This window comes from Macrobrachium nipponense, chromosome 7 (genome assembly GCF_015104395.2).
Source record: "Macrobrachium nipponense isolate FS-2020 chromosome 7, ASM1510439v2, whole genome shotgun sequence".
Classification (NCBI taxonomy): Eukaryota; Metazoa; Arthropoda; class Malacostraca; order Decapoda; family Palaemonidae; genus Macrobrachium; species Macrobrachium nipponense.
The window spans coordinates 114980314-114996644 of NC_061109.1; the positions used below are offsets into that span (position 1 = coordinate 114980314).

The 16331-nt window shown below is 41.1% G+C and overlaps 1 protein-coding gene across 1 annotated transcript in view; it reads left to right on the forward strand.

Annotated features, from left to right (window-relative positions):
* The window catches only part of LOC135217158 (ATP-binding cassette sub-family D member 3-like), a gene marked incomplete in the record, with an annotated part of 176909 nt that overhangs the window by 21904 nt on the left and 138674 nt on the right, over positions 1-16331 (forward strand). Inside the window, 2 exon segments of the mRNA XM_064252878.1 lie at positions 6598-6771; positions 15864-16025. Of these exon segments, the coding sequence (XP_064108948.1) occupies positions 6598-6771; positions 15864-16025 (336 nt within the window).

Here is a 16331-nt window from a genome sequence, read left to right on the forward strand (position 1 = left end):
GATCCTGGCTCGGTCCTCGGACCAAGCAGATCGTATGCGCAAGTGGTTGGAGGAGACCACGAGGGGTCTGGTGAGGTTTTTCCTCCTGAAGGAAGAGTGTCTCGGGAGGTGATCGGCCTGGATGGATCTGACGGCCCATCGCCTCAGGTCGTTCCCCCTCACCTGCTGCTGGAAGTTGGGGAGTGTCTGGCGAGCCATTGGGCAACTTGGCAGCGATACAGAGCCGAGATCTGGGTACTGGATGTCCTTCAGGAGAGATACCTGCTGCCCTTCGAGTCGAGGCCACCCCTCACCTCACACCCGGTCCACCTTCAGATGTACGTCCCCAGTTCTGCCAGGGACATAGCACTGAAACAAGAAGTCAAGGCCATGCTGAGCAAAGGAGCTGTGGAGATCGTGCGAGATCAGGCACCAGGTTTCTACAACTGACTTTTCCTGGTGGAGAAGTCTACGGGGCTGGAGACCGGTGATAGATCTCTCCCCCTTGAACCGTTTCGTTTGCCAGACTTGGTTCACGATGGAAACAGCACTCTCAGTGCATGATTCCGTCAGGGAGAACGATTTCATGCTTCGGTGGACCTAAAGGATGCGTATTTCCAAATACCCATCCACCAGTTCTCCAGGAAGTACCTCTGCTTTATCCTCGATTGGATGGTGTACTAATTCAGGGCACTTTGTTTCGGTCTCTCAACCGCCCCACAGGTGTTCACGTGAGTGTTCACTCTGGTGTCAGCTTGGGCCCATTCAGTTGGGATACATCTGATGAGGTATCTTGACGATTGGCTGGTCCTGGCGAGCTCCCGCTCACAGTTGCTACAGGACAGAGAATGACTCCTCAACTTATGCCGCAATCTGGGGATCGTGGTAAATGTTGAGAAGTCAGATCTCAAACCCAAGCAGAGGATAAAGTATCTGGGCATGCTGATCGATACAATAGCAGCACAAGTCTTCCCCGCAGACTCGCGGATCAGCAGGTTCAGGGAGGCAGCCAGACGATTCCTGTCACGACAGGAACAGTCAGCTCAGCAGTGGCAAGTCGTGATTGGTCTCCTGTCATCACTAGAGAAGTTAGTCCTTCACGGGCGTCTTCACCTGCGGTCTCTTCAGTGGAGACTAAAGGAGTGCTGGTCACAGGCATGGGATCCACAATCCTTCCTGGTTCCTCTCACAGAGAAAGTAAGGGGAGGACCTCGCCTGGTTGCTAGACGACAGGAACCTCTTAATAGGAGTGCCCCTGCGCACTCCCCCTCCGGAGATGCTTCTGTTCTCAGACACATCGACTGAGGGTTGGACCGCACACCCGGAAGAGTTGCTGGTTGCAGGAGTGTGGAACCATCATGACAGGCACCTTCACATCAACTTCCTGGAACTCAAGGCTGCGTTCCTTGCACTTCAAGAGTTCTGGGAACGACTGATGGGACACTCAGTGGTATTGATGAGCGACAACACCACGGTAGTGGCATATGTCAACAAACAGGGGCCTAGTGTCCCTCCTGTTGCACCAGTTGACGATGCAGGTGCAAGAGTGGCCCGTAGCTCACTAGTAGAGCTGTCAGCCAGATACATTCCAGGCAAGAGGAATGTAGTGGCAGACAAGCTCAGCCGCCAGAATCAGGTGATTGGGATTGAATGGTCTCTTCACCCAAACATTACGGGAAGGTTCTTCGACCTGTGGGGATGTCCAGTAGTAGATCTGTTTGCCACCTGGCACAATAGAAAACTTCAGGTTTTCTTCTCAGTTGTGCTGGACCCATGAGCAGCTGCAGAGGACGCGTTCCAATACCCATTGGACAATTTTGTAGTCTACGCCTTTCCTCCGTTCTGCCTGATTCGCAAGGTGTTCAGCAGGGTGCTGGTCACCAGCAATCTTCAGATGATTTTGGTGGCACCAAAATGGCCTCGGGCCATTTGGTATCCGGACCTGCTGGCTCTTCTCTTGGAGGCACCGCGAGTGATTCCCCCATGCCACAACCTGCTGCGTCAACCGCATGTAGAACGGTACCACAAGGCAGTTCATTCCCTGTGTCTTCACGGCTGGCAGTTATCCACCATCTCTTGCGAGCAAGAGGCTTTTCTTGCCGAGCAGCAACAGAGATGGCTGGATACCTCAGACAGTCCTCTGCAGCAGTATACCAGGGAAAGTGGTCAGTCTTCTGTGGTTGGTGTCGTAGACGGGGTCTCTCTGCTCAGCACTCTTCAGCAGGTAGCGGATTTCCTCATCTTTCTTCATCGAGAGAAGCTCCTCTCTGTTTCCGCAGTCAAAGGAGACAGAGCCACCTCGCCCTAGTCCTTAAGCTGCGAGGAGTTGGTATTTCCTCCTCCGTGGAAATATCTCTCCTAATGAGGAGCTTCGAGAGGTCTTGCCCACCCAGGGAACTCAGGCCCCCGGGGTGGGATGTGACTCTTGTCTTAAGGAGCTTGACTCGCAGACCCTACGAGCCACTCTGAGAGTCGTCAGACAGGGATCTGACCCTCAAGACCGTCTTTCTGCTGGCCCTGGCATCAGTGAAGAGAGTAGAACTTAACGGTCTTTCCTTCGATGTTAAACACTTGAGGAGATGGGGATCTGTTACGCTCGATTTCGTAGCGAAGACCCTTCGGTCTCTGACGCCAGGTTCGAGACTTTCACAATCCCCTCCCTAGAAGACTTCACTGATAGTGATGCGGATGAGATGCTGCTTTGTCCTGTGAGGGTGCTACAGCGCTACCTGAAGAGAACTCGACACCTCAGGCTGAGTGTCAAACACCTCTTTGTTGGCACTGGGGTGACCAAGAAGTATCCAAGAAACACCGTATTTTTCTGGCTTTGTGAGGTAATCAGGAAAGCGTATGACTCAGACAGGAGTTGCCAACACCAGTACCTTTCATCCAAGAGCCCACAAAGTCAGAGGCATTAGTCCAACCTTTGCATTCCGCAAGAACTTGTTTGTTGCACAGGTGCTGAAGGTAGGGGTGTGGTCCAACCAGACCACCTTCACCTCCTTCTACCTTCGGGATATTACCCACAGGTCCTTGGACACTTTTTCCTTGGGACCCGTGGTGGCTGCTCAACAAGTTGTGTAGCTTACCCAGCTCCTTTACAGGACAAGGTAACATCTTGTCCTTGTGAGACTGCATGAATGGAGAGTGAATGAGAGTGTAACTGGCTCCTCTTCCTCCTCTTTTCTTCCCTCTCTGCGAGAGAGAGGGTACGGTCGTCACAACGCTGGACAGACGACGATGCAGGAAAGCTACGTAACCGAGCTCCATTCCATCCGTTTCATTAGGGATAGAAGCGTTTATCTGTCCCTTCCCTAGCAAGGGGGAAAGCGGACACCAGTAAGAAACAAACCCAATGCTTTATATTTGGCTTCCTACTTAGGACCTAGTTCTTGCTTGCTATTCATAAGAGGTACGTTTGCCTCCCTCTTATTAATTGGTCTAGAGGTCTGACCACTGATCTTGCAGTGCACACTCCGAATCAGTTGGACAGAGGCTAGGTTCTCCCCCTTTGCTCTTATGACCAGGGAAAAAACCCAAGTTGGGTTCACAAGACTCAGATTCCTCCCACCAATAAGTGAGTTTTCCTTTTGTAAAGGACCGAGGGTTGCATAACATTTCGGAACAAATCACAGTTTTTAAAAGCAAATTGTATTTTTCGTAACATACAAACCTGAGGTCCTTTACATATAGTCCCACCTTGTGCCACCCCTCACTCTGTTCCTGGGCCTAAAGCAAAGTGATATGTTTGCCTCCAGTTGGGCGGGACTCCCGACCATCGGACAAGCTGTTACTGCTGGCGCTGAATAGTAATTCCTTATGTAAAAGGACCTCTGTTTGTATAGTTAGGAAAAATACAATTTACTTAAAAAAATTGTGATATTTCAATTCTTATCCTATAAGAACATATATAACCAAAGAAACAATTATAAATAAATAAAAAGGCAATTACATGAAAAAAAAAAATGTAAATCTGTGAACTTACTTGGCTGGCTTACTGGTGATGTACATCCTGAAGGGACAGTGGCCCCTAAATGGGACAAGCTTTTCATCATGGTGAGATAGGGCCCTGGGGAGTAATTTAATTTTTCTGGCAATCAGCCACCACATGGTTGAAGACTTTCCGAATTGGGGCAAGGCGGTCTGTCTTCACCGGCTCGCTCGGTGGCTGAATTGTCAAAACTAAGAAATCTTGTCAGCAGGGCAAAACGCCGATCACGCTCATAGTAGTAAAGTGGACCCCCGTATTCACGTTCTCCGGATTCGCGGACTCACACATTCCCGGATTTCTCTCGGGAACGTTTGCCCGCATTATTCGCGGAAAATTCGCACATTCGCGGTATTTTTCTATGAGAAATATCCACAAATTCAGTCTTTTTGGTTTTTTTTTTATCAATTTCATCATAAAATGCACTTTTTGTGATAAAAACTATAAAAAAACCAAGTATGAAAAATTTTTAGTGAATTTTTCTTGAGTTTTAACTAACAAAGTAGGCTGTTTTTACCGTTTTTATAGGGGTTCCAAACATTTGCGGGTTCTAACTATTCACGGGGGGCGGGTGTCTGGTACGCATCCCCCGCAAATACGGGGGTACCACTGTACACCGGTACAAAGGATTGCCCTCTGGAAGTTCCCACATGTCACTCATTGTGGTGTGATTGTCTGCCTTCACTGCCGACATTATTAGAATTCCAATGAATGCCTTCAGTTCCCTCAGGTCCATGTCCCTGATGGCAACATTGCCATGATGTTACATTGCATAGGGGGGCATGTCCTATCATAGAATGTCTCCTCCGAAGAGTAGCGACTGATCGTATGTCATCATAAGGGATCACCTCATAGGACATCTCTGTTGCAGATGCACATTTCCTGGACAGCTCAAGGACTTTGGCAATGCACAAGTTTACAGTAGGTATTTAGAATGTATCTTTGCTGAGCTTTTTATCGTAGGACATCCCCCTGGTTTATCCTATTGTCTCTTCTGTCTACTTGGAAAGACCTATGTTAGACCTCTTCTCTTCAAGAGGAAGCTAGGGGTCTTCTGTTCATGGTTGCAGAATTGTTCATGGGAGAAGACGACTCCTTTATGCCTTCTGGGAATTCTCTGGGATGCAGAACGATGGAGAGCCACACCTACCTTCCTCACATATTCTGAATCCGAGGAAGTGTCGCTCAACTCCAACTCTGATGTGGACTTGGTTGTCCTGTACGCTCCATACCCCCCGAGACCAGGAGCTCTTCCATATGAGCACCCCAACCTTTGGAGGAGGCTCATGAGTTCATGTACAATTCAAAGGGGGATTTAAGGGCTACTATTTTGTCAAGCTCCAAAGTCTTTGGTTAACCCTAGTAGCTCCTTAACCCCAAGCTGAGTAGTTGAGAGAGATTCCTCTCTAGCACAACCTTTTTCACGAGTTTCATGTGGAGAGATGCCTCCATTCACCAGGATCTTTATGTCTTCATGAACATATTTCTTATGAGAGATCTTTCCTCCGAAACAGCGACTCATATGTAAGACTATTACTTTGGAGGATCTTCGTCAACCATATACATGCAGGGTGGGGACGTCTGGTGCTGTGATTGGTGACATAAAGATAATTTCTCTCGGAGTTCTCCTTTGGTAGATAAGATCTTCTGAATGTTTTTCAGCACAGAGGAAGTTCCTTCTGTTGATACTAGCAAGGTGCTACAGTTCTTGCTTGTGTTTGGTTTATCTGAAGGGTGCAGATCTTTCTTCGCCCTCAAAATCCTCGGTGTGGTTCAAGAGCTCGGAGCGGTCTTGCTCACGACTTCCTGCTGGGGACCTTACTCTGGTTCTGAGTTTTCTCTCTCAACCTCCTTCGAGCCCGTGTGTCAATCATCTCCAGGAAACTACTTTGTAAGAAGTTTTCCTTCTAACCTAGGCTTCCATGGAAGGGTTGGAAAGCTCCCTCCCAAGTATGAGTCTGTCCTATTGTTAAGACCAATGGTTTATTCCGCATATGATCAAATGACAAAAATTTTTTATTAATTTATTTTCCATAGCTAACAAACCTGAGGTCTTAACGTAGATTACCCATCTCTAGCTGCCCCTCTTACTTTTCATCCTGGGTTGGAAGAAAGACCCATGCATCACTGGATTCAATTGCATCCTCTCACCGTGCTTTCACCTCAGATGCCAGATGTCACAGCTTCCTTGCATTTACAATCCTAGTTTTTAACCGATTTCAGGCTGGCACTATTAGATTATCCTATTGTTAAGAAGGTTTGATAGCTATGAAAAATACAAAATGATTAAAAATTTGTCATTTTTGGTAGGAACAATCCAAATAGATTTTTAAGGTATTCAGTGAAGGAGGTCTTGTAATTTTACTATAATACAGTGAAGAGGAATTTTATTTTAAGTTTCATGTAATACTTGGTTTACATTAGTTGAGTATGAGTGTTAATGCTCGGTTTACTTTAGTTGAGTGCAAGTGTTAATACTCGGTTTACTTTAGTTGAGTAGTATGAGTGTTTAAACTTTAGGTACTATGTTGAAAAATGATTTCTAAGTATGTTCTAAGATTATACAGATGAACCTTATAATGTGCAGATGAAAAGAAATGTAAAAATTACAATACAAAAAACTTTCTCAGGTCATCTATCCTGACTCTACATCTGACATGGCAGCATGTGGATTCACAGATGATAGTTTGAGAGAACTCCTCTCTCATGTGCAGCTAGAGTACATCCTTGAAAGGGAGAAAGGATGGGATGCAGTAGCTGACTGGATGGATGTACTGTCTGGTGGAGAAAAGCAGAGGATAGCGGTGAGTGAACATCATTGATTTGCAGATTAAGACTACATTGCTTTTCTTGGGGGGGGGACATCAGTCACTGTATGACTGATGGGTTCTTCAGAAATAGTAAGTTGCTTCATCATCTGATATTCACATCATAACTTTTTAATGGGGATGTGTTCCTAGTCACTGAAATTTAATAAACATTCAATAATAAAAGATCCCAACTAACTATAGAACACTTCTTTGCATTAATATACATACATACATACAGGCAGTCCCTGGGTTAAGACAGGTTCGGCTTACGACATTCCGAGGTTAAGGCGCTTTTCAATTATATTCATCAGAAATTATTTCCAGGGTTACAACGCCTACAAACGCTGATCCGGCAGATGAAATATGACACCAAAAATGCAAAATAATTAATATTTAAAGGTTTTTTTTTTTATGAAAGATGCAATAAGAATGCAGTATACCTAGTTTTGAATGCACCTAAAGCATTAAAAGTAAGGTTTTCTTGGGATTTTTGACAATGTTCCGGCTTATGACAATTTTCAGCTTACGACGCGTCTCAAGAACGGAACCCCCATCGTAACCCGGGGACTGCCTGTACGTATAGTGCTTCCATTTCTTGCCCCATATGAAGTTCCGCCTGTGTTTCCAGCACTTCTTCAAATATGTACAGGCAGTCCCCGGGTTACGATGGGGGTTCCGTTCTTGAGACCCGTTGTAACCCGAAAATCGTTGTAAGCTGGAACATCACCAAAAATCCTAAAACCCTTACTTTTAATGCTTTGGGTGCATTCTAAACTATGTAAACTGCATTCTTATTGCATTTTGCATCAAAAAAACCTTCAAATATTTATTTTGCATTTTTGGTGTCATATTTCTTCTGCCAGATGAGTGTTGTAGGCGTCGTAACCCTGGAAATAATTTCAGATGAATATAATTGAAAAACGCCTTAACCTCGGAATGTCGTAGGCCGAACCTGTCTTAACCCAGGGACTGCCTGTATGTATGTATGTATGTATGATAAAAGAAAGGCCAAAGGACCAACTGAAGAGAAGATTGCATAATCTTTTCTCCCCTCTCAACTCCAGAGAACTTGTGCATAATTAGCAATATGACCTTACTCTATATGTACACAATTAAAAATTTTAAATTTAGTAAATTTAAGAAAAATGCATAATAGAGAAATGAAAAAGAGTAAAAATTCAGTACTAATTAGAAAACTAGTTTGATCGCACATTGCTAAAGCGACCCCTTTCATCACAGCTGTCATCAGCAAACACAAAAGGGTAAAGGCAAGGCATAATTTTTTTAAGCAAAACATAAAATTATTTGATAAGAAAATTATTTGATAAGAAAATAGACATAATGAAATAAAAAGGAAAAAAAAGCAACAGAAAGAACCTGAAAAAATTGCACTCACAGGCAACCCAAGCACTACTAGATAGAGCACTTGTGTATAAGTACAAATTGGATAGGTGTTAAAATCAGCTATTCTGAGAAAGGTATTTAAATTTTGTTGTATTAAGCATGTTTATGGCATAATGTAATATTAACTCTTTGCAGTATCTCTATTGCTGCTGTTGAGGCTAGAAAAATGTTTAACTTTTCGTTTTCCACATAGAGAGTAGAGTACCTTTTAGGTAATGAAAATATCAGTAAAATAGGACATATACATATAGTACAATGTACTGTTATATGGTAAACTTTTTATTTGAAAGTAAGGTAAGTTCACAATATGATATTGATTGTAGGCAAAACAATATTTACATAAACCCTGGAATAATGGCATGCACATAATTACAGATATGTGAACTGCATCATTATATGTTATGTAGTAGACCAAATTACCATGTATTTCCATGTATAAGACAGCCTTTAAATCCTAAAATTCAGGGTCGTCTTATACAACAATTCTAAAAATCAAAACCCTGAATTCTAAGATGTGTATTGGTAGGCTAGCCTTGGTCTCTGTGCGATAACCCCACCATATACATGAAGATTCACATGAAATAAACTGATGATAAAGGTAAGCCATGTTTACTATACAGTCCTCCGTATGTGCGTTCTCAAGATTTGCTGATTCACCTATTTGCAGATTTTTCTTTGAACCAAAGCTACCTATTATTCGCGGGAAATTCACATATTTGTGGGGGTTTCCGGTGATAAATATGCACTAATTAGTGTATGTTGATGTTGACTAAATACATTTTTATGGTGCAAAAATTTACTAATTTTTAAGTATTGATTAATACTATATTCGAAAGTTTTATGAGGGTTAACATGTATTAACGTGCACATTGAGTACCAAACAAATGATAAGTACAGTGGTACCTTGACATATGAAATTAATCCGTTCCAAGGCGGCCTTCGTAACCTGAGCTTTTCGTATCTTGAACCGCATTTGGCATGTAAATTGCCTAATTCGTTCCAAGCCCTCCAAAAACACCCCAGTAAATTTTATAATAAAGCTAAATTGACCAATAAACAATGAAATACAACAATTTGGACCATTCAATACCTAACTTAATACGTACTACTAATATGTACTACATAGTACCTGTAAATAAAGTGTATTAGTATACATGGTATACAAGAAATACTGTACGTACATATGTATGTATGTATAGTAAAATGTTGAACCTTACCTTTCGAGTGAGGCTATCTCCGAAAGTGGCGACAGAGGAGGAGGACAAACGGCAGAAAACTTGTTAGTACGTACGTACACTTAACTTTACAAAACACATTAAAAAATGTCAGGAAACATAGACTAAACTTTACGAAACACATAAACAAAACCGCAACACTTAACTTTACCAAAAAACTTTAAAGTGTTTTTTTTTCTTTTTTTATTTTTACATTTTTTTACTTTTCTATACTTTACGTTTTTTTTTTTTACAAAATTTCAATTTCTTCACCACTTTCAACTTTCTGTTTTTTCGTAGTATCAATTGGATCTTCCTTTTTGCTTACTCCTACTAAAGGCCTCTTTAAAAAATAACTGTCAAAGGAAGATTGCTTCTGCCTACTTTTCACAATGTTCCTGAAACGACTCAGGCAAACGTCATCGAACTGTGCAAGCATGCGACCTGTGCAAGCCCTTTCGGGTTGTTTCTTTTCTACAAATGATTGCTCCTTATGAAAAGCAGCTAGAGCATCCTTAATTTCTGCCGTTGTCGTAGGGTCGTCCTCCTCATCGCCACTGCTAAAGAACTCTTCTTGAACGACGTTATGTTGCATGGCCTCCAACTCCTTCAGGTCATCCATCTTAAGCTCCTCTTGGTGCTCCTTGAGAAGGTCATTGATGTCGTCCTTGTCGACGACCACCCCATGGACTTGCTGAGTGCAACGATCTCGTCAAGATGTGGTTGCGAAACAGTTTCAGGATCGTCAACTGTTTCTGAATCTGGACCACCTTCACCCACGTCGAATCCCTCGAAGTCTCGGGCGGATACGGCATCAGGCCAGAGTTTCCTCCACGAAGAATTCAAGGTTCCCCTCGAAACCTCCTGCCAAGCTTGATCGATGAGTCGGATGCATATGACGATGTCGAAATGCTCCTTCCAAAATTCATGCAAGGTGAGGTTTGTGGTATCGGTGATGTCGAAACATCTCTTGAAAAGATGTTTCGTATACAGCTTTTTAAGTTTGATATCACTTGCTGGTCCATGGGCTGGAGGAGAGGGGTGGTGTTAAGCGGAAGATAAAAAACCTTGATAAAAGAATACTCCGCTAGGATATCTTCCTCGAGGCCAGGAGGGTGAGCAGGGTCATTGTCCAACAACAGCAGACATTTCAGAGGGAGGCACTTCTCTTCCAGGAATTTCTTCACTGTCGGGCCGAAACACAGATTTACCCACTCGGTGAACAAAAGTCTTGTTATCCAGGCTTTCGCATTAGCCCTCCACATCACTGGAAGCTTCTCCTTTAGGACTATGTGGGCCTTGAAGGCTCGAGGAGTCTCCAAATGATACACAAATAGGGGCTTCACCTTGCAATCCCCATTGGCGTTCGAACAAAGTGCGAGCGTGAGCCTGTCTTTCATAGGCTTATGCCCGGGTAGCTTTTTCTCTTCCTCCGTGATGTACGTCCGACGAGGCATTTTTTTTTCCAAAAAAGGCCAGTCTCATCACAGTTGAAGACTTGCTGAGAACTGTAGCCCTCTTTGAGAGTCATCTCGTCGAACGTCTTTTTAAAGGCTTCGGCCGCTTTCGTGTCCAAGCTGGCTGCCCCCCCACGTCGCTCCACCGAATGGATGCTAGTCTGTTTCCAGAATTTTTCAAACCACCCATGAGAAGCCTTGAAGTCTTGGGTTGGCGTCTATGTCCCTTCTCCTCAGTCGTCTTCGGCCTGGGCAATCAAATTGCCGAAAATAGCACTGGCCTTGTGGCAGATTGCTGTTTCGGTTATCGTATTGCCAGCGATTTCTTTGTCTTTTATCCAGACAAGAAGCAACCTCTCCATCTCGTCGTGCACGTGGCTCCTCTTGCTAGACAAAATAGTCATGCCCTTGGAAGGTGTAGCTGCTTTGATATCTTCCTTCTGCTTAAGGATGCTGCCTATCGTCGATGGATTTCGTCTGTATTCCTTAGCAATCACACTCAGCCGCATGCCAGCTTCATATTTTTTAATGATCTCCATCTTTGTCTCCATAGAAAGCATCCTCTTCTTTCCGTGAACTTCAGCAACTTTCTTGGGACCCATGACTATGTATATACTGTACGTAATTAAGTTATGTAGTATACGTATGTACTAAAGTTCTCACACAACATGATAAAGTAGTACTACAAGGAAATCACTAACGAATTTACGTTAATAAACGAAATTGTATAGAACGAACGAATTTTGCGTGCATACACAAAAACGATGCTGCTTCGGAGTGACCGAAGAACGCTGCTACGTAGATGCACGATGGGAGAGATGCTGACCAATAGGAGAGCAGGATCTTATGGCGGTGACAAGCATCAGGAACCAATGGGAGAGCGGGAGGATGGTGGCGAGTCTACTCATTTGGCGGTGTGCGAGTTTTAAAATTGTTATAGGTGGTCCGGGCAAATCACGGGACTTTACAGCAACAACCTTTCGTAACCTGAACTGTTTTCGTTTGTCGAGCCAAAAAAATCTTCATATTTGCTTCCGAAACTTGAATTTTTCATAAGTTGAGACTTTCGTATGTCGAGGTACCACTGTACCATGACAATTTTTCCTTGTCAAAATGCATCGATTCCTTGAATTAGACGAGTTCTTAAGCCAACAAGTACTGAGAGATCTGTAATCCCATAGTTATAATAATGCGGCTGAGAAAGATTTTTTATATGCTTATGTGCAAAATATTAAGGGGGCCGGCTGGCTAATGCCCTTTTTTAAGGACAGGACTTTGATATTCATACCACTTAATAAGGTGACTTGGGACATCTCCAAACCGCATATGATTTTCGCCTCTGACCTTCGGTTTTGTGACGCCAGGGCAATTTATCCCGAAAATAACCATTTCTCAAATTCTATCTCCTCCCTTGATATTTAATATTAAGACTTGGGATTACTACCATATATAGACCTGATGTAGACCTCCAATCGCATGGAGAGTTTTTTTCTAAAAGTAATTTTTTTGCAAGATATGAATTTTTCAATATGGTAAAAAAATAAACCCTATAAATCAGGAGAAAAAAATTTATAAAAAAAATACGAAACAAAAATTGGAAAAAGGGGCTCTATTTGATTGTTCTATAATGTCTTTCTGAGTTATATACCAAATTCCAATGTTATAGCTTTAAAACTAAGTGAGAAGATAGATTTTGAAGGTCAATAAGTATAGTTTTGAGATACGGGCGTTCAAAGTTTTCCTTCGTATTTCTATAAAGACAATGTTAATAAATAATGGTTATTATGAATGTATATTTCTTTTTTGTGTATTAATAAACCAAAACTATTTTATTTATCATAATTTAATCATAAATGATGATCCCTTTGCTCATATATCACAGCCTGGGGCACTGCTTGAGGCAAGATGGGGCACTCCTTCCTACGCAATTCTCTCTCCCCCCTTCACTAACTCTGCTTATTACACCGAATTTTCTTCTTCTGTGTGTTAACGAGATGTTTTCCTTGTATTTTCCTGTTTGGCATGATGAAATTCTTGCCCGGAACAAAGATAAACAAACGTAAATGCAAGAGAATGCCAAGAGGTGAAACTCGAAGGCGTACTCTTTTTTTTACAAAGACAATTTAATAAATCATGATTATTATGAATTTCATATTCCATTTTGGGTTTTAAAACACCAAAACTTTGTTATTTATCATAAATGAAGATCTCTTTGCTCAAAGATCGTAGCCTTGGTGCACAGTGTGACGTGTGCTGTCAAGCAAGACGGGGGCGTTACTAAGCAACCCTCCCCTCTCTTTTCACTAACTACGCATATATTATGATATTCTGTAATAATACTTGAGCGATTTTTCTTCGTCTGTATGTTAGCGAGATGTTTTCCTTGTCTTTTCCTCATTGGCATGATGAAATTCTTGCTGAAACATACATAAACATACTTAAAAGCAGGCGTATGTCAGAGGTGAAATGGAACGTGTAGACTACTCGAAGTCTGTGATCGCACTAAATGGACTTAGTCGCTTAGCCTGGTCTCCTTCTCGACTCGGGAATGTCTACAGATGCCATTTCTCCCAATTTCTTTGACAATAATTATCAAAATTTACGATAATAGAGGAAATATTGCATTTTCTTGTACGGATCAATGTTTTAGGCTTATTGAGTTACGTTAACTAATTACCCTGTAACTACGAAAGTAAGAGGAATTTTGACGAAATATTTCGTATACGTATTCTCAATTGCCATATGAAGCTCCACGAATTTTTTCATGACTGTATTTTTCGCCCTATACCTCCATATAAAAGGGGTTCGGCGGCCCCCTTAACCCTCTACGCTGACTGGACGTATTTTACGTCAACATTTTTTGTCTCCCGTGTGCCGACTGGACGTATTTTACGTCCACTTACAAAAGTTTTTTTTTAAATTCGCGGAAAAATACTTATAGGCCTACCAGCCTAAAACTTTTGAATCACGCGCCTTGGGGGATGCTGGGAGTTCACGGATCAAGGTGTTGTTTTGTTTACAATCGTTACGCAGGCGCGCAAGCGCGAATTTCTTTCTTGCCGCACTAAAAAGTATCTGTGACACATCTCGGAAATTATTTCGTCACTTTGACATAATTTTTGTACCATTGTAAATTAGCCGTTACATGAAGTATTATATATGAAAATGTGCGCATTTTTATGTAGAATACAACAATAAAATACTCATGATTGTAGCTTTTATCGGTTTTGAGATATTTTCATATAAATAACGATAATTGCCAAAATTTCAACCTTTGGTCAACTTTGACACTACCGAAATGGTCGAAAAACGCAATTGTAAGCTAAAACGCTTATATTTTAGTAATATTCAATCATTTACCTTAATTTTGCAACTAATTGGAAGTCTCTAGCACAATATTTCGATTTATGGTGAATTTATGAAAAAACTTTTTCCTTACGTCCGCGCGGTAACTCTTCCGAAAAAAATCATACATGCGATTGTGATAATGTTTGCACCATTTTAAAATTAGCCGTTATATAAAGTTTTATATATGGAAATGTGCGCAATTTCATGCACAATACAACTAAAAACAAGCCATGGTTGTAGCTTTTATCAGTTTTGAGATATTTTCATATAAATAACGATAATTGCCAAAATTTCAACCTTCGGTCAACTTTGACTCTACCGAAATGGTTGAAAAACGCAATTGTAAGCTAAAACGCTTATATTCTAGTAACATTCAAGCATTTACCTTCATTTTGCAACAAATTGGAAGTCTCTAACACAATATTTCGATTTATGGTGAATTTATGAAAAAAATAACATTTTCTTTACGTCCGCGCTGTAACTCTTCCGAAAAAATCATAGTCCGATTGTGGTAATGTTTGCACCATTTTAAATTAGCCGTTACGTAAAGTTTTATATATGAAAATGTGTGCAATTTCATGTAGAATACAACAAAAAATAATTGAAGGTTGTAGCTTTTCTCATTTTTGAAATATTTGCATATAAATCACAATAAATAGAAAAAAAACCACGTTCGGTCAACTTTGACTCTACCGCCAAATGGTCGCAAAAACGCAATTGTAAGCTAAAACTCTTACAGTCTAGTAATATTCAGTCATTTATCTTCATCTTGAAACAAATTCGAAGTCTAGCAAAATATTTAGATTTATGGTGAATTAAAAAAAAAATCTTTCCTTCCCTCTGCGCGCAGATTCTCCGCCACAAATCTCCGAAATACGTACGTCGGATTCTCGGAATATTTGCTCCGTTTCATATTAGGCATTTCATAGAGTTTTATATATGAAAATGTGCGCAATTTCATGCAGAATAAAACAAAAAATATTTGAAGGTTGTAGCTTTTCTTATTTCCGAAATAATTGCATATAAGAAATATATATATAAAAAAATTCGACATTCGGTCAACTTTAACGCGTCAGATATGGTCGAAAACTGCAATTGTAAGCTAATACTCTTACAGTATAGTAATATTCAATCATTTTTCTTCATTTTGAAAGAAATTGGAAGTCTCTAGGACAATATTTAGATTTATGGTGAATTTTTGAAAAAAATATTTGTTTACGTCCGCGCGTTACAAATTCATGCATTATAACGGAAAAAAAGTAACTTGTTACCTTTAACCGTTTTGCGCACAGCGCGATTTGAATACAATTATATATGAAATTTCGTTTTTGCGCTATCATATATCGCATTATTTATATATGATAATGATAATTTTTTTCATTTCTGATGGTTGCATACTAATCTTCAGGCAATGAGAAAAAAAGGAGCCAAAAATGAATTCTTAATCTTGAAAACTAAGCGCGCTGTGATTTTTTGAAAAAAATATTTTTTCCGCTTCCGCTCTCACTCCGAAACCCCTCCGGCACACGGGAGACAATTTTTTATTTACCGCTCCGGCGTAAGAGGGTTAAGAGTAGGGAAATTTATGATTTATGCTTTTTCTTTAATGTGTTTATAAATGGGGTGCATTTTTCCATCAGTAATTTTATTTTTTGTTTTCCAGATGGCAAGAGTATTTTACCATAAACCTCAGTTTGCCATTCTTGATGAATGCACCAGTGCTGTTAGTGTTGATGTAGAAGACAATATGTATCAGTATTGCCGTGAGGTTGGAATCACTTTGTTCACAGTATCACACAGGAAAAGTTTATGGAAACACCATGAGGTAGGTTATACTATTTGGTTTAAAGTTTAAATAGCTTTTAAACAAATGCATTTTTGTATCACTTATATGGCTGTAATTTGATTATAGATTCATTCAAACAAAAAAAACAAAAAAAGCATTGCAGAAACAGATGAAGATAAGCACTGAAACAACACTTGCTACATAGTTGAAGTGACATGAAAGATTGAATTTTTATATGAAGAACAGTGTTACTCTGGAAACAAAAACCCTTGGAAACAGGATTAAATAGGGTGATATTTCAGCATCCAGTAAGTCTAGATAAAGAGTACATACCGGATTATTCAA